Source organism: Rattus norvegicus, chromosome 4 (genome assembly GCF_021556685.1).
Source record: "Rattus norvegicus strain SHRSP/BbbUtx chromosome 4, alternate assembly SHRSP_T2T, whole genome shotgun sequence".
NCBI lineage: Eukaryota > Metazoa > Chordata > Mammalia > Rodentia > Muridae > Rattus > Rattus norvegicus.
The window spans coordinates 29,387,225-29,411,704 of record NC_141537.1 but is presented as its reverse complement, the minus strand read 5'-3'; the positions used below and the strand labels follow the sequence as shown (position 1 = coordinate 29,411,704).

General features: G+C 41.9%; 1 protein-coding gene across 3 annotated transcripts in view; it reads right to left on the bottom strand.

Moving 5' to 3' along the window:
• Positions 1-447: 447 nt before the first annotated feature.
• The window catches only part of Pttg1ip2 (PTTG1IP family member 2), a 38,697-nt gene continuing 14,664 nt past the window's right edge, over positions 448-24,480 (bottom strand). Inside the window, exons 3-8 of one of the 3 annotated variants that reach the window (XR_015685218.1) lie at positions 22,641-22,734; positions 21,039-21,132; positions 17,361-17,422; positions 16,412-16,476; positions 775-839; positions 448-575 (exon numbers count right to left, since the gene is read on the bottom strand). Coding sequence is in view for 1 of the 3 variants with exons in the window: in NM_001447453.1 (NP_001434382.1) it covers positions 16,466-16,476; positions 17,361-17,422; positions 21,039-21,132; positions 22,641-22,734 (261 nt within the window). In the remaining 2 variants the exon portion in view is untranslated. Of the gene's footprint in view, positions 576-774; positions 840-15,409; positions 15,560-16,411; positions 16,477-17,360; positions 17,423-21,038; positions 21,133-22,640; positions 22,735-24,480 lie in introns of those variants that run through there. The other 2 variants (NM_001447453.1, XR_015685217.1) reach the window with 2 other exon arrangements.

Sequence of the window (24,480 nt, the reverse complement as noted above, 5' to 3'; positions counted from 1 at the left end):
GTATGTGTGTATATATGTATGTGTGCTTTAAATGATTCTTGATTTTATTTTTTATTGGATATATTTCTTTATTTGCATTTCAAATGTTATTCCCTTTCCTGGTTTCCTGTCCATAAGCCCCCTATCCCCTCCCCATATGGGTGTTCCCCCCATCTACCCCCTTTAAAATCTCCCAGCATTCCCCTGCACTAGGTGTCCAACCTTGGCAGGACCAAGGGCTTCCCCTGATGCCCCAACAAGGCCATCCTCTGCTACATACGCAGTTGGAGGCCTGAGTCAGCCCATGTATAGTCGTGTGTGTGTGTGTGTGTGTGTGTGTGTGTGTGTGTGTGTGTTTAAGGCTATTATTGACTTAATAAAAATTTTATATGAATTATTTAAAATTTACTATTGGATGGAAGCTTTGAGTAATAGAGCCCTTTTATAAAAAAATGAATGTGAACAAAATTAGGAAAAGAGTATTTATTGTCACTATAATGATTGGGAAAATAGTGCGTGACATGATCCTGAGGAAGCCAACAAAGTTGCAGCCATCCTGTGGGGATTGATACAGGAACTGACATCCATAACACTGTCTATACAGAAGCAAGAGTGCAAAGCTTAGCAAACGCATCTGGATGGAGACTACTCAAAACTAAAAGACAAAACAAAACAGAAAAGAAAACCCAAATCTTTTAAATAACGACAAAATCTTGTTCAACCCAATCTAAAATTAGTAGACAAGTAATAAAATACTCTACAAAAAAAAGTTCAATAGAATTAAAAGTCTTTAACCTAAAAGAATTTTGATGTTCAATTATTCTCGAAGAGTTCGTAGATGTTAAAATCCCAATGGGAGCCTGAAAGAAAAAAGACACAGTAATTACTGGACACATACAATGCCATGTTAATTCAAGTTGCGTGTTCTGAGCAGAAGGCTTAAAAGTTCAAGGCAACACGTTCTCTTTTCTTGTGTAGAATTGTAGTATTTTCCAAGCCAGAGTTCATCACTTGAAAACGGTCATGGTCACAATGGTTGTGAAGTCCAATTAGTCACACACACTGGAGTAAATCGAGAAGGTAAAGGCTCTTAAACTACCCAAGAGAACGCGAATGATTTCTTTTCCTTCTGCCAACATGAAAGGGAGGGAGTTAAGTGACAGAAGGATTTACCCAGTCAACCCTGAAGTTTGAGTGCACACTCAGTATAAAACTCCCAGAAAAAAAATCAACAAGGCAAAAGAGAAGCCATCTGTTTCCAATGCAATGGACACACAGCAGCAAAACAGCCATGGCTGCCCCTGAGCGCCATGTCTCCAATTCCAAGGGCAACTGCCCAACCTCATTATCTGATTTCTGATCTCTCTGAAACTCTTCTAAACTATGACCCCATGGCTTTGCTTTTCCTGAAATGTCTGCTTCCAAATAGTTCTCAGTGCGAGTCCAGATGAAAAATCACCCTCCCTATTATCTCAAGGGCAACCTTTAGTTCTGAACCACGTGGTCTGCTATGCCCTTCCCCCTACTCTTCTGGCTGACCCCCATTTCATAGTTTGGGGTGTTTTCATTATTGCATTACTTATGTATAGCAATAGTTTTAATTATGAGATTTTTTTTCATACACATATACAGCAATTTTTGTTCACGTTTACCCCTTTTATTGTACCCTCTTCTTTCCCACAGTCCTCCAAGCAGTCTCATTTCACTTTGATATATTTTTGAAAATCTAGATTTTTGCAGATATGAGAAGATACAAGTGTGCGGCGTTCTGGGCATTGATTAAGCCCCACTCCTTCAGGGGCACCTTCCTGATGATCTCAAGTAGACTACCTTATCCAGGGTCCCCTGATTTCTGTCCCTTCTTGTCCTCCAGGGATGACACAGCTTTCTTTGCATCTTTTTCTTTCCCTTAAATCCACACTAGAAATGATCTGCTCTCCCAGCATAGAGTTTTTCCTGTATTGTCTAAGTTCTATACTTAATGCTTGATGTACAGAAAAACAAAATCAGTAGCTACTCAATCAGTTCCATCCTGCTCCGATCTAGCCCATGCCAGCTTCCTTTATTCTTATCAAAATCACAGCAAAACAAGCTCACTATCTACTCAGTTTTATCATTGATACTCAAATCAATAGGCAGAGGTATAGGCCAGGGTCTGGGAGGGGCCGCTGACGAAATTATTACATGCTGAGTGTAGAAAGTATGTTTCTTGCTTTGTGTGTTACCAGTCTACCACCTCAACCATGTGGACATGCAACCGTCTTACTCCTGACTTCACAGGCAGGGACATGGAGACCTGGAAAAGTTAATAGTGTGCTCAAGACATCATGAAAAGTGAGAGTTCTATATTCTGCAAGGAAAAATGTCGTATCTATGCTGCCATGAATACCAGGGGGGAGGGGGATAACATGAGCTGGGTAATCAAGAGAAAAAAAAATATGTGGGTCAGGGAGGCCAGGCTCATTTGTATGAAGAGGAAAGTTGAGTTAAGCTCTGAGAGAAAAAAGATTAGGATTTTAATGAGTGAACACGAGGAACTGGTTTAAGGGCCCTTATCAGAAAGTAGACAGTGAGAACAAGCCTACACAGGGAAAGCTACTAAAAGAACATGAGAAATGTAAGACAAAAAGAGACCAAAAATGAGTTAAGGTTTGAAGATGACTGTGGTAAGTGCAGTTGACCTGTTTTCTAGTATTACCTCTTACTTCCTAACTGCTTCCGGCCGCCACTGCCAGCTATTATAGAAGCTTTTTGATGACAGGCACGATTAAAATCTCATACTGTCCTAAGCAGGGCAGTGAAAGAAAACTCTGACAACGTCAGCAGGGGAGAAAAAGAAAAGCCAGGGAGACTCAACAGAGGCCAGGCTTGGGTTCAATCAATGCTGAGGGTACAGAGAGAACACAACTCTTGCCTTTAAGGTCCTCGTATTCTGACGAAGACCTGACTGCTGCTATACATTCCTGAAGCAGGGTTAATACAAAAGGTCACAGCTCTCAAATTCTGGAAAAAAATATTTAAAAATTAATACTGGGGCTAGGAAGGTGGTTTGGCTGGTACACTGCTTAGTGTGCAAGAACGCCGACCTGGTTTAGAATTCCCTGCACCATCAAAAACAGTGGCACACACCTAAGCCCAGGGCTGGTGGTTGGAAGGGGCAAGAGGATAGGCAGATCCTTGAGACTCCAAAGGCCAGCTAGTGTAGCTGAAACAGTGAGCTCCAGGTTCAGCAGGGGGTGCTGTCTCAAAAACCAATGTGATGATAGACGAAGACTCCTAACATTGACCTCTGGCCTCTACATATGCACACTCATGCAAATGTACACCCATGTACACCTGAGCACACATGCTCATCCAACACACACACACACACACACACGTACACATGTGTGTACACATACATAACGTTTAGTATAAAAATTAATTCCACAGTGAGAAAGATGACTTAGCCATGAAGGGCTAGGCTCTCAACCCGAAATGCAAAAAAAAATAGTTATTTGTTAGTCATATTTTCAAAAATATTTATGCAAAAAAATTTCAATGCTAAAAAAAGTATTTGCTATGATAATTGAAAATAAAATAGAAAATAAACACTGCACATACTTATAGAGAGCAGGGAGAAGGGTATTTGAACTTACTGATGTGGCTGGGAGAATCCTCTTGGTGAATAATCAAACTCTGTATTCGTTTTTCGTGGTCCCTGCCTGCGGCTTTCTGCAGGGAAATTTCTGGAGCTGAAAAAACAGCTTTTCTCCTCTTTCAGTAGAAAGGAATTACCTTAATTCTCCTTACACACCCGTACCATCTCCCTTAGAAGTTTCTCCCTAATTTCCTAAATAAGTAAATGCACACACACACACTCATACACTCACACACACTCATATACTCACACACACACACTCATACACACACTCTCATACGCACACACACTCATACACACACATACTCATACACTCACACACACAGACACACTCACACACACATACTCATACACTCACACACACTCATATACTCACACACACACACACTCATACACACACTCTCATACGCACACACACTCATACACACACACATACTCATACACTCACACACACAGACACACTCACACACACACATACTCATACACTCACACACACTCATACACTCACATACTCATACACTCACACACACACTCATACACACACACTCATATACACACACTCATACACACACACTCATACACTCACACACACACTCATACACACACTCTCATACGCACACACACTCATACACACACACATACTCATACACTCACACACACAGACACACTCACACACACACATACTCATACACTCACACACACTCATACACTCACATACTCATACACTCACACACACACTCATACACACACACTCATATACACACACTCATACACACACACTCATACACTCACACACACACTCATACACACACTCATACACACACACTCATACACTCATACACACACGCACTCATACACACACACTCATACACACACACTCATATACACACTCATATACACACACTCATACACACACACTCATACACACACACACATACACACACAAATGTCAAAAACGTATAAAAGTACTAATAACAATCATACAACTCTGGAGTGCAAACAGTACCTTAGGAAGCACCAAAGAGAGGAGGAGGCGTGACTTGGTGGCGTGTTCCCTATTCTACCACCTCTAGGCACATATTGCCAGCCCACAGTCTTCCTTCACACAGACCCTGGGCATGGCTTAGATTCCTTTACTGCCCAATGCTTCAGGCAGCCACCATGTTTTAAGATAAAACACTTACCGTGTATGACTGCCATTCTCTTAGTGCACAGGATGCACCCTGTAACTTGAGACCCTCTAGGAAGTTAGTCTATTTTCAGTTGCCATAGAACCTATTATTTGGCACGGTGCTTCTTAGGAGCTTGAAACACGAATAGTTTGAAAGCATTACTGCAGTCCACGAAACAGGCTGTATGGACAGCTCTTGCCTGAGCTACGTGCTCTTCAGCCCCACGCTGACTCACACACTCTAAGAATCCCCCCTCCCAGTTCCCAGCCCCTCAGCAGACCCTGCTGCCTCTTTCCACACTTATAGATTAGGGGTCCTGAAGGACACGGTCTAATTCTTTATGTCTCTGCACAGTCCACAAGCATTCTCACACACATCAAGGACAGCATATGTATCTTTTTCATGTAGGTGCACAGCCTAACTGTCTCCAGGTCCAAACCAGTCTCCCCAAGTCCTTGTTGAAGTTTCAATTTGCACATCTTTCTGTTACCACAAATTCAGTGTAAGAATTTCATTCTTTTGTCTTCTTTACCGGGACCCTCCATCATGGTCCTTGGGAGTGTGATGGGCCTGTGTCGCCATCTAGAAGTACGACATGTGGCCGGGAAATGACTCCACACCCACAAGTGTGAAGAGATAGTGTTACCCCTAGTAAGAAGCTCTGCAGCATGGTGAAGCGGGTTCAGGGAAGTTCTATGAGCTATGGTATCTCTAGTGAACTACAGAAAGTGGAAAGAGGGGAGGCAATTATGTTTCTGAAGTCTCAGCCCTAGATCAGCTGCTCACTGAGGTAGATGCTGAAGCCATGGAAATGCTAAAGTTTCTAGACTTTGGCAGTCTGTCCAACCTGCATACTGCTCAGCCTATAGATGGGACTTATTTCAAAACATCATGTGGAACCATCTGAATCCATTCTGAAATATTTTTAAGGAACCTGAGGACAACTTTAAAAAACAAATACATCCTTGACGTGGAAGATTCTTGCTGAGGCAAGACCCAGGGGAGGACATGTGATGTTTAGAGAGAGTATACATAGGACTCAATGGATAGTGACAACATGCTTGCATAACTGGCTGCATAGTTCTTTGTTGGTCTTGCATCTGAGCTGATCTTTACTTCATTGAGAAAGAGGCACAGCAAAGAACTTCTGGCATTCCTGCTGGTCCTGGTCACTCCCACTGACTCATGCCGATTCTGTGGAGGCCTGGTGGTTTCTGCTGGATCTGCACTGTGGCTGCTTTGTGTTTGGTGACACTTTTGAACTGGACTGCTGGTATCCTGACAGAGATTAAAATCACCCCTAAGAACTACTTCTAAACAGGTTCACATCTTTCCTTGTGGGTTGCCCTGATGCTGTTCGTATTTGATGCTAATTACACTTCCCCAAGAGGGGCTGCCTAGGATGAGGAATGAATCACGTATTCGGGTGACTTCATCAGACCTTTCTCCCCCATTTTAACTTGTAAAATAAAGTCGAGAACCAGTGATTGGGCAGGGAAGGGAGGGTGGAGCTAAAGAGTTGGAGAGAGGGGAGAGGAGGAGAGGAGGTGGTGGAAGGAAGATGGAACTGAAGCATGTTGCCCTTAGAAACCACAAGTTATAAGGGATCGTATAGCTGGGGAATAGAGTGTGTCGTGATAGTTCTGCCCAATCTAGGCACACAGATTGTGGTCATATTAACTGAGTTGTGTTTTCTTCACATGGGCTTATTTAGGTTGAAGAATTTTCTGCAACATTTCCTCACCTCTAAATTTCTAACACCCTTATTTGGTCTTTCTCTTGTGCTCATTTTAATGTCAGGAAGGCTCCTTTTAATTATTCTCCCTGCCTCAACCTCTCCTCTTGACACAGAATCTAAAACTTCCCTGCTTCCCCTCACCTGTCAGCAACAGCATTAAAGCACGCTCTCTTCTTACAAATGTGATTATTTTATCCTTTACCCATTTGAACTGTCACATTCTTTCAAATTAAAGGTTGGATACTGCCATTGCCTGTAAAATAAGGCCTGAGCCCCAAGGTGTAGATTTTGAGATCTACTGCAGATAAAGGCCAAGTGCCTTTCTCAAAGCACAGTGCCATTAATGACAGCACAGGTGCTGGAAGCAGAGTGGCCAGCTGTGTGACAATGGGCAAGGCCGTGTGCCATGGATATTGGCTGAGCTGTCCTATCTGAGTCATCAGGCATCTGAAAACAGGTCCCTGAGCCATGACTATATTGTGTTCCCCAGGAGGGTACTGCAGATTCAGAAGAAAGTGCTACCATTTTCTCTTTTACAGAAAGACGACATAGATAAGGGCTCAGTTTCCCTCTAGGCACAGTGTGGCTAATACTGGGTTTACCTAAGGGGACTCTTGTGAGGACTCAATGATTCATATGCATGTAGCCCTTCGAACAGTGTCCAAAACATGAATCAAGAAGGGCTGCCAGCCTGCATGTGCCTATAATTTAAGTGAGTGGTAGAACTGACTTATACTTGCTCCTGTGTAATCTCTTTTCAGAGCACATTCTGCTTCTTCTTACAACCCCCCACTCCGGTCACAGATGCAATGTCTTCCTGTCAATATGCTATGACCTTCCTTGCTTAGCTGGGATGCCATGGCTGCCCGCTCTAAGCCCTACCTGATCCCGGGTGTACATATTCTCTACCCTTTAACTTATCCCTTGGACACCTCCACATCTCAGTCATGGAACTTACTAGAATACAGTTGGTACTCTATAAACTTGTCCTTGAGTTTTATTTCCCTTGAGGGATTTTTTAAGTGGCTTTTGATGTGCAAAAGCTCTCACAGAATCACAGTGGTATAGTAGGTTCAGAGAGCAAAAGTAGGGTCATTTATAAAGCACCTACTATGAATCAGAAACTAAACCAGTGCTTTACGTATGGCATTCATTTCTCAGACAGCTTTTTTCAATATTTTCTCCTTTCGTTCAGTAGTTTAAGCAATTCTCTTTAATAGCAAACGAAACAAAAAACAGTAGGAGCAAAGGCCCTCTGAGGTCTTCCTGGCTTAGACAGAGTTCTTCCTATTCCGTGGCAGTCAGTACCATGCCTGGCTACTCCCCTGTCTTTTTACCATGCCTGGTTCTCCCCTGCACTTGTTCCATGCTTTGCTCGTCCCCAGACCCAAAGCTGCCAGTCACCAACCGTGCGTTATATCCCAGGGGATTTTCTTACATTGCCCCTCACCTTTCTAGCAAAGCAATTCTTATTATACCCCCATTTCAGGTAAGAAATCAAGGCCTGGAGATATTGGACAACTACTTTAGATGCCTCAGTATTAGTAACTTCCTCGTGTAACTTACCAACACTGATTCTAGGATTCTCCTTCATTAATAGGATAAAATCGTTTATGTAAACATTTTAATATGCAAACAACTGATGAAGAATGTGAGAGATTTAAAATTAATATTTTTCATTATTAATTTAGATGTAGAATCAGAAGTAACCACCAGGTTTTAATTTCATAGAAGAAAATAATTTTAGTAAAGAAGACAACTGGGGAGAGGTTTAATGGGAATTAGTATGGCTGACTGCTAAGAAAGACTGTGTTCTCACAGAAGGAACTACGTTATGAAGGCAATGAAAAAGTCCTTAAAATAGACACGTCATTTAACCTAACATGGCTTGAACATTGCTATTCAATTTTGCCAATGACCATTAATTTGATTCGAAAACCCCTACTGTTTTTTAAAGATTATATGCATACAATTTATATACACCGCAGTATACAATTTATACACATACATACAGATGAAAAAACTGAACAAGTTATTTCCAAATAAGTGATTCTAAAACCGTAGTGCTGGTTATGACAGTGCTAGCTTCTAGAGCTCCCAGAGTAAGTAGAGCTAGCCTGCAATGCATTATAAACGGGTAATTAACATTCACACGGAGGAAGGAAGCTGGTGAGTGGAGTAAGGGAGAATCATTTTATTACTGCTAACCATAAAGCTAGCATTTCAGACAATAATAATCTAATTTACAGAGCCCCGTTAACAAGGCTATTGTTATTCTGCCACTCACCCCATGCCTTTAACTGGCACCATCTACCAGAGAAAACAATAGGTTAGGTCTTTCTTCATGATTTTCAATCACAATTTGTTCATTAGGCTCTGGCATGCTCGGCATATAATTTCATAGCATTTGTTTATCAAAACACAGCCAAGGAAATGGGAAAGGGTTTCTCTCAATTCTACTTCGAGGTAAAATTAATAAGTTATGAGATCACATTTAAATGATCATTTTTTTTTGTCGTCTAAACAAGGTGTCCACAGATCATGGCTCGCACATATACCTTGCATGTGTTTTTAAAAAACAGAACAAACTAAAACCTTGATGGGCTCACAGACACATATCCATTTTTGAATTGTGTACGATGTCTTCTCACTACCACAGCAGTGCAGATATGTCAGGAATTAGAAATCTAATTAAAAGCCTAAAATACTTACTGGCCCTTTAATAGAGACAGTCAGCCAGTTTCACCTCTTATTTTTCTAGGTGAAACGCCATGCCTTCTGGACATGCTCTTCTGTTCTCCATTCTGATTCATTCATCTTGTTTTTAATCTACTTTGCCCAAAACACTCCATTTTAAATATTTTTCGTTTCCTGGTAAACCTCCCATGTCATGTTGGTGTATATTTACCTTTTTAGTATCTGGAACAATTAACTCCGTTCTAAAATTCATTAAACTTGAATATTAAAAAGGTCAGATGTGGCCCAGTTTCTGTGTGAGATTGAATGAAAAGAAAAGTCAACTCAATGATGATGAAAAGGTAACTGGAAGAAATTTAAAGCTTTGGCTAGTGCCCTGGCTAAGGTTTCTACTGTTGCGATGAAACACCATGACCAAAGCAACCTAGAAGGAAAGGGTTTACTTGGCTTACATTTCCACGGCACTGTTCGTCATCAAAGGAAGTAGGGACAGGAATTCAAGCAGGGCAGAAACCTGGAGTAAGTTGCTGAAGCAGAGGTCATGGAAGAGGCAGGCTTACTGTCTTGCTTCCTCGGCCTGCTTTCTAGTAGAACCCAGAACCACATGGGCTTTGCCCCAACACAATGGGCAATCCCTATCAATCACTAATTAAGAAAATACTCTAAGGTTGGAGGGATGGCTCAGGGGCTAAGAGCACAGGCTGCTCTTCCAGATCAATGTCTGCTGCTGCTGTGGGGACCATACCACATTGCTTGTAGTTCTCCTTTGGGGACAAGGCATTCATTCCTCTAGATACCAGACCCATTTTGGAAACTGACCCTGTTGCTGTTAAATTATAAAAAAAAATGCTGTCTTTTACCCCACACTAGGTCTAGCACCCTAGTGCCCCAAGATATCTGAAAGAAATCTTAATCTCAGTCAGCAAAGCCTCTCACCCGCTTTGCTCCATCCCATATCACACTGCCGATGGCTTCTCTCTGAGCCTGGCAGCAATCTCTCTACCCATCTAGTTCCCAAGACGGGTTGCCACCATGCCAGACACACACATCCCAATTCCATGGTGGCCCAGGGTCTCCAGTCAGCGCACATTCTCTTTGATTAAATTGCCACATGAGAGAACACACAACACAATAACCTCCGATTCAATTGATAAGATATAATTGCCCACCTAAACATACAAAGCCCTGTACACATCCATCCCTTAAGAATATGCATAACAACTGCATAACAACCTGTAGATGTGCGGAGAGGAATCTTAACATCCACCTCCATGTTCTCTTGGCTCCTTCTCCTTCCTCTCGCTCCAGTCTCCTCCTCTCTAAAACCTTTCTCCCACCCATCCTTTCTTCTTGTCCAATGACAGGCCTCGTTCTATCTTGTACCTGCCTTCACCTGCATAATGACATCACCCCACACTGACCCCAGTCAGTCTGTGTACTGCATACCACATCTAAAGGCCTTATGGGTTCTAGGCCTATGATTTGTTCTCCCCGACCCCCTTCTTGTCTATATGGCAGTTCAACTCTTCCCTCTACCCGAGTCTGTTTCTGTCTGTGCTTCTCCTGATGGCGCCTTAACTAAAACCTTGCAGGCCTTTGACCTCCTTGGGGAGAGCAGCACTTAGCCTGGCTGTTCCAGCTCTGCTCCTCTCTTACCGTGCTCTCCACCCCAACACCTTGTCTTTCTGCCTCTTTATTCTCCACCCTCCTCCTAGCCCTGCTTCCTACATTGCTAGGTCAATGCATTTTTCCTCAATAGAGTTCATCCTTTCCTTTAAATTTACCAACAAAAAGAAATTACATGGCTAGTTCTTAAATTTGTACGTCTCAATGGCTTAGTCCAAGCTTTCAAAAATATTCCCTTATATGTATTTCCACAGTTTGTAAGTACCTGGTATAATTTTTTAACCTTTTATTATTTGTAAGTTTTACAGCATGCATTCCAATCCCACTCATCCTTTCATATCTGCCCCCTGCCCTTGCGGCCTACCCCCCTCAAAAGGGAAAAAAAAAAAGAACCAAATCATAGACATCTCGTCGTGGAAGCTGTTTGTCCCACAGTATACCCTTTTGTCCCCACATCGTTACTTGCAAATGTTCACTGCAATGAATCCAGTTCGAGGCCTCTGGATTCTGCTACACTCACTATCAATACAGGAGTCTTCTCAGATATCTTGTTGTTGCCTGTGTCATGGGGATCCTGCAGCTTTGGATCTGCAGGACCGGCCCTTTCACATGCTCCAGCAGTTCACTGAAGGGGCGGATTTAGGGATGGGCCAACTCAGCGCCCTGGATCTGGTAGCTGAGTTGGTCAGCCCACCAGCTCTTCTGCACCTGCGCCACCAGGGCGAGCTCTCCAGCACCGCCCAGCTAGCTTACCAAGTTCTGCAACCAGCAAGAGGTAGAACCAGCTCCCTTGCTCTTAGGACCTCTAAGCCAGCGCTTCCACTGCCTCAGCGGGGAACAGGGGAGGGCATCTCCCTCAGGCACAGGCTACCCCATGGCAGGGTGTGATCCAACAGCCGGCTTACCTGTGCCCTCGCCACCACGGCCAGCTCTTACTGTTCTGCCAACCAAGGTGTAAGGCCTATTCTCTGGAGTGCGGCAGATGGTGAAAGGAGAGGCCAGCTCTTTAGAATGTCCAGCCAGTGACTGCAGGACCAGCTTGGCACCCGTGGGTATCTACGTGGTCCCAGGCGGCAGCCCAGACCAGGGATGACCACGTGTTCTCTAGTAGTAACATGAACCACAGACAGAATAGACCCTTGTTAGTGCATGGCTATGGACCCAGACTTGGCCCTCTGTGGAGCACAGGTTGGGGCTTCATCATAACTTCAGACAGTGGGACTGGCTACTCCTTTCCAGCCTTGCATCTGCAGTTCCTCCTCTCTTCCTAACGCTCAAACTGTTTCGCTTCGCTTTCTCTCCCATCTGCCCACCACACACTTGCACATCGTAGTGACTTCCTGTTGTGGGCAGTCCATACTGCTAGCAGGCCTCCGGATGTCTTCCTTTGCCCACAGCGTGTGGAGTGACTCCGGGTGTGATTTTTAAGAGCGATTTACTATTTCAACAAAATACCTAATCAAAAGTACTTAAAGTTATGCCTTCCCTATGATACATTTAGAACTCTTTCCATGGTGGTTTAAGGGGAACTCTAGAGGACTTTTCTGCCCCAGCTTTGTTCTCCCGCAATGGCATTTTTAAATTATTTATTTTTATTGGCGATATGTTTCCGGAGGACAATTTCAAGGATATCCTGCACGCTCCCATATTCCTATTTCACCACGTTCTTCCTTTTCTTTCCTCCCTTACGGTTTCCTTCCCCCACTCTTCTACCTCCACCCTTTCTTGTTACTGTATAGACAGATTTAATGTATATGTATACAATCCAGGATCCAAAAACCCGAGAACACACACAGTAATTGTCTTGTTGAAACTGCCTTATTTTTATTAATACAAAGATTTTTCCCCTCCCACCTACTTTTCAGGAAAAAAAAATCACCTAATTTTGTTGCACATGGCTGAATACAACCGCATTGTACCTGTATTCCACAGTTTCGTTTTGGGAATATTTCATGCGTCTACAGAATATATTCTGATGATCTCCACCCCTCCCTCAGGCTCCCCCGGACCTCCACAGTATGCTTCCCTCATATATAAATATGATCCAAGTAGTGCTGGTCCTATGCACACAGATGCAGGGTCATCCACCGGCATGTGAGCAACCTACCAGTTGTCCGGCCCCTCAAGGGAAAAGGAATCCCCTTTCCTGTGGAGTCATTAATTGCTCCTAGGCTCTCAGATAGGGGTGGGATGCTAGGGACCCTCCCATGCTGAAATTTTGAACTGGCTTGATCTTGTTCAGATCTTGTATGAGTAGCCATGGCTACTTTAGGCTCCTGTCTGCAAGAGTTATGTCATGTCCAGAAGACATTTCACAGCACTCATTCCCATCCTCTACCACACACACACACACACACACACACACACACACACACACACACACACACACACAAAGAGAGAGAGAGAGAGAGAGAGGCTTCCGAGTCCATGATGTTCCCTGAGCCTTGATAAGAGTTTGGTATAGATGCCTCATGCACAGCTGAGCATCTGTAGTCACTTATACTCAGCGGTTTGACGTTATCTTCTGCAGTAAGAAGCTTGTCTGACCAAGATTGGGAGCAGCACGTGTCTACTGGTAACAGGACATAAGGGGACATATTCCACAGTTTCTTTATTCATTTGTTGAGGGAGGGAGTAGAGAGTGCAGACGACCAAGATTCGTTTGAATGTACTTTTCAGCTGGATGGTAGAGCAGTCCTATGTTTAGTCTCTTAGGGCCCACCATCTTGGTTTTCATGATGGTTGGTCCAGTTTACAGTCCCACAATCACCCTCCCAGAATCCACTGCCATTTGCTTTCTTAAGCATTTCCAGCCTCTCTGCTCCAATCTCGTCCATTTTAATTTGTATTTCCTTGACGGCTGTTAAGGATGAACGCTTTTCCGTTAGTTTGTTGGACACTTGTGGTTCATCGTTTGAGAACTGTCTATCTCATAAGTCCGCACATTAGAGTGGGTGGGTGTTTCTGGTTATTTAGTTATATTTTAGTTATGTAATTTTAAGTAATTATAAATCTAGTTAGTATAATTAACAATCTTCTGTCATCCGGTACCATTTGATTCAAAACAAAGAGTCCCTGCACAAACAGGAAGAATGAGAGATGCATTTTAAACTCTTAAGACTAAGTTAAAATAAAGCTTGTTCAGCAAACTTTGGGGGAGGATACGGTGGAAAAGAGAGGGGGATGGAAGAAAAATGGGGGTGCAACAAGGAAGAAAGTGGGAAAAGGGAAAGAATAGAAGCGAGAAAGAAACCAAAGTGAAGCAATTCTTAAAAAGAGACTGTTGATTCATGATTAGCTTTGTACATAGTATCTCAGAGCTACTGAATGGTGGTTCCCAGAGACTATACACTTAATTTTGTGAAATAGCATTGGAAGAATATAAGTACTTATTATACTTGAAGTTAAAATTAACAAAAATAGAAACAAGAAGAATAACGTATGGTAGAATTTAATTCCAACAATACCTTTAGATCACTCATGGGACTTCACAGTGTGACTATCATGGTACCAGGAAATGATCAACAGATAAATGAATGCCAGTGAATGCATATACAAAGAAATACCAAAGGGTGTGGAGATGGCTTAGTTGGAAAATGCTGGCTGCACAAGCAGAGGCAGGCAGAGCCTAGGGACCCACAGGCCAGCCAGTCTAGCTAAAACCACACATTTCTGATTAAGAGGGGCGGGGGGACCATGTATCAAATGATAAAGTAAAAATTATAGCGGAAAACACTATTACTCACCTCTGGTGTTTTCAGGGAGTGCACGGGAACGCTATATATGTTTTTGTATGTGTTTTTTTTTTACTAAAATGTGAATAGAAATCATACCATGAAAACGATTCCATCTCATATTACTGATATAAAGATAGACTTTTGAAATAACACATGTTAACATCTTTGTCGCTTCTTACAATGCTTTATTTTGATGGGGTTGAGGGTCTCCTGTATTTTATATTTGGACTTAAAATCACTGTGTAGATAAGGATGAGTTCTGATCCTACCTCTATCTTCCAAAAACTGGAATTCAGACATATGACCCCCGCACCCAGTGTATTCAATGCTAGGACTAACGTCTTTCTCAATTTCTGTTTGCATAGAATGTCTTTCACCACATGCTCATGTATCTCTTAAGAAGGAAATGGGTTTCTTGTGGACAGCATATAGCTGGGGTTGTTTTTAAATCGATTAAGTGCCCTTTTCCCCCCTTTTCTTTTATTGGATATTTTCTCTTTACATTTCTTTTTTTTTTTTTTTGGTTCTTTTTTTTTTTTTTTTCCGGAGCTGGGGACCGAACCCAGGGCCTTGCACTTCCTAGGCAAGCGCTCTACCACTGAGCTAAATCCCCAACCCCCTTCTCTTTACATTTCAAATGTTATCTCCTTTCCAGATTTCCCCTCCAGAAACCCTCTGTCCCATCCCCTCTCCCCCTGCTTCTATGAGGGTGTTTCCCCCACCCACACACCTATTCCCACCTGCCTCCCTACCCTGGCGTTCCTCTACACTGGGGCATCGAGCCTTCACAGGACCCAAGGCCTCTCCTCTATTGGATGCCTTTTGATTGCAGAAATTGTTATATTTATTTCATGATAATCGATGTTATCTTTATTAGTGTCCTTTTATGGTAACTATCTAGTGACAAAAGAGTTAATTCACCAGGAAAATGTAAGAACCATGAATACATACGCATCCATCATTGACACATCTGAAAATGCAAACAAATATTAAATAAATGAGAAGTGAAAGAAAAATAAGAGGGAATTTCAATATCCCGGTTTCAGCAGTGTATAGATTATGTATACAGAAAATTAATAAGAAAATGTGGGGTTTGAATAATATTTTAGACTATGCAGACATACACAGAATGGTAGCAACAGAACAGACATGGTCAAGAACCCATGAATCGTTTGCCAGGATAATTATGTTTCGGAACTAAATGAAACTTACCAAATTAAAAAAATTATCATGTCAATTATCTTTTCTGATCATAATATTATGAAACTAAAAATCAGGAAAAAAACCCTCAAAAGTATGAGAAAATTAAGCAACATGTTCCTGAACAATAGCAGATCGAAGACATCAAAGAGAAAAATGCAGAAACATGTAGGGTCCGTTCTAAGAGAAAAGTTAATGGCAATGAGTGACCATGGCTAGAAAAAGGAGTCATCAAGAATAAACCACGAGGTTACTCCTGAGGAAAAAGAAAGAAGCAAGCATGGAGTAGGCGGGGCATCATAAAGGCCGAAATGGAAGTAAATTAAACACAAGCCAGGGAAAACAAAAAAAGAAAGATCCACAAAGCAAGAGCTGGTTTTGCAAAAAGACATCCTTTACAGGTGTCCCTTTAGCTAGTCTGGGTCCTGCCGAGAAGAGAAGCCTGACTCAGAAACGCCTGTATCTCCATTTCCGATGGATGCGTTCTGCATTCAGGGACTGAGATTTGTCCATAGAATTTACAGAGTCTGTGTTTCTTTCTCAGTAATTCTAATTATATATCCCTGGAGAGCTATTTTATGCAAACTTCAAGTACTTCCTGTGTTGTTACTGAGAACCTTACCATGGAAGAACATTCACCTTCGCCCTGTGGAAGATCTGCCTTGTCAGCTATTTATCAGTAATACCCTATAGAAAAAGAAAATAAATCCGCCTTTTAAAATACACTTTTCACAAAATTTGCTAAAAGCATTAAAGTTTCAAGCTTTAAAACGTTAACCATAAAATGTACATATATGTCGAAAGTACATTAAGGATTTGTGTGCTGTGATTTTAATGTTCCTGCTATTTTAATATTTAGGGATCAAGAAATACAAGATGTCATTAGCCTGGGTGGAAATCTGACGAAGAAGAAAGGGCTAAATGTTTGAGGAAACCACAAGGCTAGTTGTCCTCGATGACAGAAAATCTTTGGACACTCAGTGACTCTGTAAGCCAGGAAATCATCCGGATCCATTTTCTAGGAATACAGCGTGGGCCGGAGTGCGCGACCGCTCTCCCGCTCCTTTGTGAGAAGCACTGCGTCTAGCCAGCATCGTCTAAGCTCCATATTTTCCTACCCCACAGACCAGAAACTTGTTTATTCTCCATCCCGTATAAACAAAGGTCACCAACCAGAGAAGCCACACTTTGAGCCCTCTGTGAGGGAACAGCTGAAGAAAAGCTTGGAGAAGCCAGAGATTTGGACACTGGGTGGCCTAGAGAACTCGGTGAGATGAAGGGAACGACCTTGACGATTCCTCTCAGTTAAGTGGGACGTAAGGGGAAAGGGAAGTAATTAAATCCCCAAGTAAATCCGGGACTCCAATAGTCCCAAATACTACAATTACTGTTCTTGCGAATCCCAACCTAACTACTGAGGATATAGAAGTGTATTTCAAAATGGGAGTAAAATCTGCTGTGGTGTTTCCCATGGGAACTTTAACTCTGTGGTGGAGAGGGAGAGCATGACTTCTGGTTGTCAGTCACTGAAAAAGCCTAGGGGAGCCTACTGAACCGATAAGAGCACTTGCCGGTAGCATTCCAGTTGTAATCGGGAACTTGTCCATTTCGTGCATAATAAAAGGCCATCCGCCTGTTCAAAAGGATGGTGAATATACCGTAAGTTTAAGAATGGTTACAGTTAAAATGGTCTTAATTCATTATATAGAATTAATTATAGTCAAATAATTTGTTAGCACCTTCACTTTACAAACTTGAATTCTTTCATCTACTCATCAGGAGAATTGGTACATTTTATTAAGAAAAATACAACAGCATTAAATGGAGTTCCGTCTAAAAAAAATCAATGAACAATAAAACCAACAATTGTTTCTTCGCTCATCTCCATCCCACATGAAGGCAAAGTATTGGTCTTTTCATAATTATATCTCTGGCGACAGAGACACATAGTGCCTAACAGATCATTCTTCTGACAAAGAATAGACGTACTCAAGAAAACACCAAGTATATCAAATATCGATATTTTATTAATATTCAAAACATTTAAAGTCTTTCAATTTTTATATACTAACAAAATTATATCGAGTGAAATAATAAACATTTTTAAAATAAAGACCCATGTTTCTATAAGAATTCCTCTTCAGTGTTGTGACTTGAACCCAGGGCCCTATGCATGCTAGACACTGTGCCACCATCCAGTGATGCACTGGAACCTAAGAAGGATGATTGGATTATCAAGAACGTCTCCTTGATCGAATAAAATCCTCCTGTAAGTCCTGTGCCCACTCAGTTAACAGAGGTGGAGAACGTCCACACGAGAAATTTAAAATGAAGATGGACTAAGTTAAATCAGAACTAAATGCAATTGTTAGAGCACGTTTACAATTTAAAAAAAAATTCACTAAAAGAAGCTTCAGCAGTGGTTTCCGCTAAGGCCTCTACTCTCATAGGTGTCCTTTGCTTTTTTGTTTCTAATAACTACACATAAATAATGACATAATATACCACAATCTTTTTCAAAATATAAAACAATAGTCTCTTGCCATGCACGCACTGGGCCTCATGAGTTCTCTTAACTGCTCTGTTGCTTGAGGGAAAGGAATATGAACACCTTACTCTGTCTTGAACTGGTATGTTAATAAGGAGAGGAACCCCTGATATCAGAAAAAATATCATTTTCTAGACAAAGTAGAGATGCTAAACAAGTCAACTATAATATATATATGACATATATTCTAAAAATATATGTACATTTAATATTACATGCATTAATATGTTTACATATTTTTAAAAGATTTGTAAGCATGCTCTGACAATTGTATATATATTTACATGCAGATAAGCCTAACCATGTGCATCTATTCAGACCTGCATCTACCTATCTTATCGAATGGTTCTTCTTATAAAAGGCATACAGTCTGACAAAGGAAACACTAGGCTATGAAAGAGAGGGAAAAAGACAAATTGGTAAGTGACTATGAACTATATGTTTACTTTTCAAACTCTGCAAAGCCCCTTTGGAAAAAGACACCATTCTACAGGAAAGAAAAAAGGGGGAGTCTAAAAGGAAGACATGAAATCAAAATATTCTCCTCCGTAAGCTATGAAAAGAAACTTTTTTGTGATTTGCAGTAGGGTGTTGTTGAGAACACAACTGAGGCCTACTGGAAACATGGAAGAGTGGGGGAAGGGAGTAGGGTAAGGGAGACGAAGGAGAGGGGGCGGAAGAGTAAGAACAAAGTCTTATCAAAAAGTTATAGTGAATCGTCGTGTGTATGCCAACTTAATTAAAAATTCAGAATAGGATGTCGGGAGAGGTGCAGAAGAGTGACTATAGGAAAAAATATTTTATGAAAAATAAAGTTAAATGGTTAGAATAATTTTTTTTTTTTTTGGTTTCTTAAGACAGGGTCTCTCTATGTAGTTCTGGCTATCCTGGAACTTGCTCTGTAGATCAGGCTGGGCCTCAAATACACATAGCTCTACCTGCACCTCCCCAGCGCTAGGATCAAAAGCATATGCCACCATGCTTTGGTGCATGTTTTAGTAACAAGAAATAATGAAGGTATTTTGAAAATCCGAGGTGGGAAGTAAATTCCTGGAAATACAAGGGTAGATTAAGAAAGACACAGGGCATATGTGAAGCAAGCTAATCATGGTAAGGATTTAAGAAGTGGTTGTAAGGGGCTGGGGATTTAGCTCAGTGGTAGAGCGCTTACCTAGGAAGCGCAAGGCCCTGGGTTCGGTCCCCAGCTCCGAAAAAAAAAAAAGAACAAAAAAAAAAAAAAAAAAAAAAAGAAGTGGTTGTAAAGAAAGAGAATCCCAATCACTTGGCCATTGATAATTCTCCTTCAAGAAACATGGATTGGTGGCACAGAATTCTATTTCCTACTTCCACTTTGAGTTTGTGTAGAATATTTATACAGTTGTGTCTTAGTCTCCTGAATAGTTAAAAGTTTTAGACTTAAAAAGTGAGCATCCTGCGATGTAATTAAAAACTCAAGATCGAAACTGCCAAGTACATAAAGTCAAATGATTGAGAAAGCTTACAGAACCGGGGGTCTCAAGGAAAAAGAGCAGAAGTGACAATAAGTATAGGGAGTCAAAAAAAATTTGAGGCACAGCTCTCTATGTAGATCAGACTGGTCTCCGATTCAGAGATGTCCCTACCCCTGGCCCGGGATGCTAAGGTTAAAGAAGAACACTACCACTCCTGGCAATCAAAGTTTGTATCTTAAATAAGAAGAGAAAGAGGAAAGCACTAAGTAAATTCCTAAACATAAGCAAGATACTAATCAGGTTACTGATGACACTAATGAAAAATAATTAAACATCACGCAATAATATATAAAATAGCAGAATAGCAAAACAAGAGAGATTATAAGAACAACACAAGACAAAGTTTCCAGTCTTCCTGATGGGGAGCTAAGGTTAAGGGGTGACGTCAGTGTGGTAGGAGGCATTCAGTCATCTAGTTGATCTATGTGGAGATCATCAACAGAGTCACCAACAGCCACTAAAAGATGGCTTCTGCAAAGGACAAGCTAGAGGTGGGAGTAGGACAGGAAAATAAGTTATTCTGTCTTCTCATCTCATAAGATTGCATGTTCGTTTTAATGTTTCCTTACCATATGGATAAAGTATTTTCTCTTTTTTCCAACATAATATTTTTATTGATTATTTGGGAATTTCACATCATTCACCCCAATCCCATTGACTTTCCAGTCTTCTCAGGTTCAACTCCCCAGCTTTGTGGCCTCCCTTCTCATCACCCAGAAAAATAAAAAGGGGGGAGGAGGAACGGGAAGAGGAGGAAGAGTAGAAGAAAGAGAAGGGGTAGGCGGAAGAGAGGAGGACAGGGAGGAGGAGGGAAAGAAGAGGAGGAGGAAGGGAGGAAGAGCAGAAGAGGACGAGTTAGTGTTGTCCATATACACACTGGAACAAGGTCAAACTCCCAGGGGCCAGCCCCTTAAAGAAAACCGAATCCTTCCCCACCTGCATCCCCAACAGAAGCCATCAGTTGTGGAGAGCTACACTTCTGCCTCCTTACCACAATTTTTAAGAGTCCGCTTTGATGGATTCCTGTGTAGGGTGTTATTTTGGGGGCGGGGACAGGGTGGGGTGAGGGGGTAGCAGGGGTTATCACAGAAGCCTTCGATGTCCCTCTTAGACACTTCCTGATAACTATCCTAGTATGCTTTAATGCAATCACCCCAAAGTGGATTCTTAGGGAGAATAAAACGACATACTCTTGCATGTAGAAGTAGTAGGCGAGGCAATACCAGAAGAACGCTATTACTAATACTACAATCAGTATCAGCATCACGAGTCCAAACAGGTCAACTGAAATTGAAGAAGACATACATATTTTAATAGCCGATCAAAATTTTTTCTTTTTTTTTTTTTTGTAACTTTTCTAGTTTTGTGCAGCCTTCGCTCTTGGCTGTACACTCACAGATCACTGTTGAACATAAGGCTACAACACCACTTACCGAATGTTCTAGTAAGACGACCATTAACACAGCGATTGCCGCTGTGAGATTCATCTAGGTTTTAGAAGAAGTAAACAAATCTTTGCACCATTTTTCCTCTCTTCATTTTGCCTTCTATGTAACTTCTGGGGCTTTCTCACCAGGTAAGGAAGCGGGTGCCTCAGACTGCCGTGGAGTTGAGTGCAGTGGAGTTGAGTGCAGACAGCACAGGGCGGCTTGTCGTAGGGGTGCCAGCCTTTTTTTTTTTTTTTTTTTTTTTTTTTTTGGTTCTTTTTTTTCGGAGCTGGGGACCGAACCCAGGGCCTTGTGCTTCCTAGGTAAGCGCTCTACCACTGAGCTAAATCCCCAGCCCCGCCAGCCTTTTTATTATCAGTCACAGACCACCATGGCTGGGAAAGCCGATCTCTAAGTCTGGTGAACACCACCCCCTTCGGACTAGATAATTGATTAACCTAGTGTACGGTGAAAGGAGCTAGAAGGGAAAACATCAGTTACAAGATCAGAGTTTCTGTTCAGACTGAATGCAAAGTCGTTCTCTACAAGGTGCAAAGACAGATGACTTAAGCAGATCTATACGATCTGAAACAAACATGGATTCAGGGCAGAATCATATAGTTTCACTTCAATTGAGAAAAAAAATACGAGACAACTGTTTGATAGATGGAATTTTCTCATGAAAGTAACGTTCTCTTGGAAAAAATCACCTGTTTGGGGGATTCTCTGGAAATTTCATTAAAAAATATTAGAACTTTTTTTCTCTGCTTTGTTAACTACCCTATCATACGCCCAAATTTGACATTTCAAATGTAAAGATTCCTTTTGGTAAATGATATTTGTGGTCTTAAGGAGTCACTATTCTTAGGGATAATTCTCTATACAGACTACATTAGCTGAGGAAATATGTTACAGTAACACCACTGGGCTCACTACATGTCCATTTCAGAACTAGCATGTACATACACACACACACACACACACACACACACACACACACACACACGTGATCACATATACACATACACTCTGTCAGAATTCATTAGAACATTAGAACACAAACATCCTTTAACAATATCATACTGTTATGAGTATCCTACAACAGACATTCTTACAAATGAATCTAAACTATCAAGTATTAGGGCAAGAAGCCTACCTGACTCAACTTCCATCACCCCCGCCCCCCAGCACACCAATGAGCTTAGACCAGAGGACAGTAGTGAATTAGAGCTCTGGACTAGAGAATTTTACCAAATTCTCTAGCAGATCTAGTCGTTTAAAAATCCTTCGAGTGTAACGAGAGGAGGTTCTACCCACTTGCAAGCCAATTCGAAGGAAGTCACCAACATTTAAAGGAGAACTCACCATTACAGTTCGCCCAGAACATAGAACTGAATTTACAGTCAGAATATGGAAAACAGTACTTTTTGCAAACCTTTTCTTCTCGGCACCAAATACACTGTGTGTGGAAAACAAAAGCAGTGTCAAAGTGGAACTAGTGGAATACATATTCAATAAATACCAGACATTCTCAACACTGTTTTGGGGATAGTGGAAGCCATTGGTGGTCTGTGGATAGCCTTATCAGACTGGTGTTCTCAAACCACAGCAGCAGTGAATACTGGCTGCCCGAGGCTTACAAATTCCCCGTGGCAATGTTTACCCCAGGATGGCCAGCTTGCTCCTGAGGCTGCTATCCTCAAGGGCCAGTAACTGACTAGTATGGAGTTCTAAACAGTGACCCAGTGAACACCTTTGCTTTTAGTTAAAGGACAATTCTGGTATGTCATTTTTCCCCCAACAGGTCAGGGGAAAGGTAGATGCCCAGACCTCATCCTTTCTTGGCTCTTGTCCCTTGTCTTCTTGGAATCCATTTTTCCTGGGATTTTTGCGCTACCTCAGTCACACCCTCACCGAGGTCCCCCACACTGAAATTCCTTTTTATGATGCTGCATTTGGAGGACTGTGTCAGTAAGTAGCGTTGAGAACTACCTGAGGTAGGATTTAAAATGTCTCTAATGTCTTTCCCTTTTCTGAAGCATCTACTCTGGCTTCTGAGGGAGCCTTCCTATGTGACATAAGTTTCTGGTGTCAGTCAGTCTTACGTTGGTTCCCTACATCTGATCGCTGATGGTCAGGAGGACTGAGCTCAACGCCCTTGTCAACATAAGGCACAATGAGTTCAACCACTCTGAGAAGAGACCAGAGCCTGGAAGAGGTGGACAAAATGTCAAGAGTGGAGCTGGAGAAGCTGTTCAACCATCAAGAGGAACTGTTACTCCTTCAGAAGGTCCGGATTTCAATTCCCAGTACCAAATCAGGGGGCTTACAAACAACCACCTGTAACTCCAGCTCTAGGGGAATCTAAATCCCTCTTCTGGGCTATCAGTAACACAGGCAAGCGTGTGGTACACATACATATTTGCAAACAAATACTCAAACACAAAAAATAAAAAGAAATCTCTTTTTTTTTAATGTCAAGACCTATAAACTGGCTGTCCCACAGGGCTTAGCCTGTGACAGACAGGGTTCTAAGTCTTTCATGTGCACTAATTCATTTTGTTCTCATGTAAATCCTGTACACTAGACATTATATAAGTGAGGGCAATGAGGCACAGAAGAGGTCAATGTCACACAGCTAATTAAGATGGCAGCCAGAGGCTGAACTAGTAAACCATTATGGGGGCTGATCCTAAATACACTTGCATCATTCCTTGCTGCAGAATTCCAAGACTAGCAAAGGTAATGATCGACCCAATGTAAAGAATCACCTTAGGCACTGCCTGAGAACAGAAGGTCTATCATGGACCAGCTTTTGTACCATACTGGCCGAAATCAAAGGTCAAGTTCCAGCTGGTAAAGCAAATCTAAGACTGACGACACTTAGGACACTGAACCTGCTACCTTAGGCTATGGTTGAAAGACAGAAACTACAAAGGCAAGGTCTAGGCTCAATGGAAAGGGCCCACAGCTAGCCGTAGCCGTTAGTCCTCAGAGATCCTAAGAGTCAAGCTTGTGGGATATGGCAGAGTTTTCAGAGAGCGAAATTGACAATAAATTTGAACTAACTTGCTATTCAAGTGCTAAGCTGATTGACAAGCTCCAGTAGCCATGGCTGTCCACAAGAGAACTCCTAAAGTGGCTTACTTCTCAAATGAGACATCCCCATGTATGCCTCTGTCTATCTATACATATACATATACAT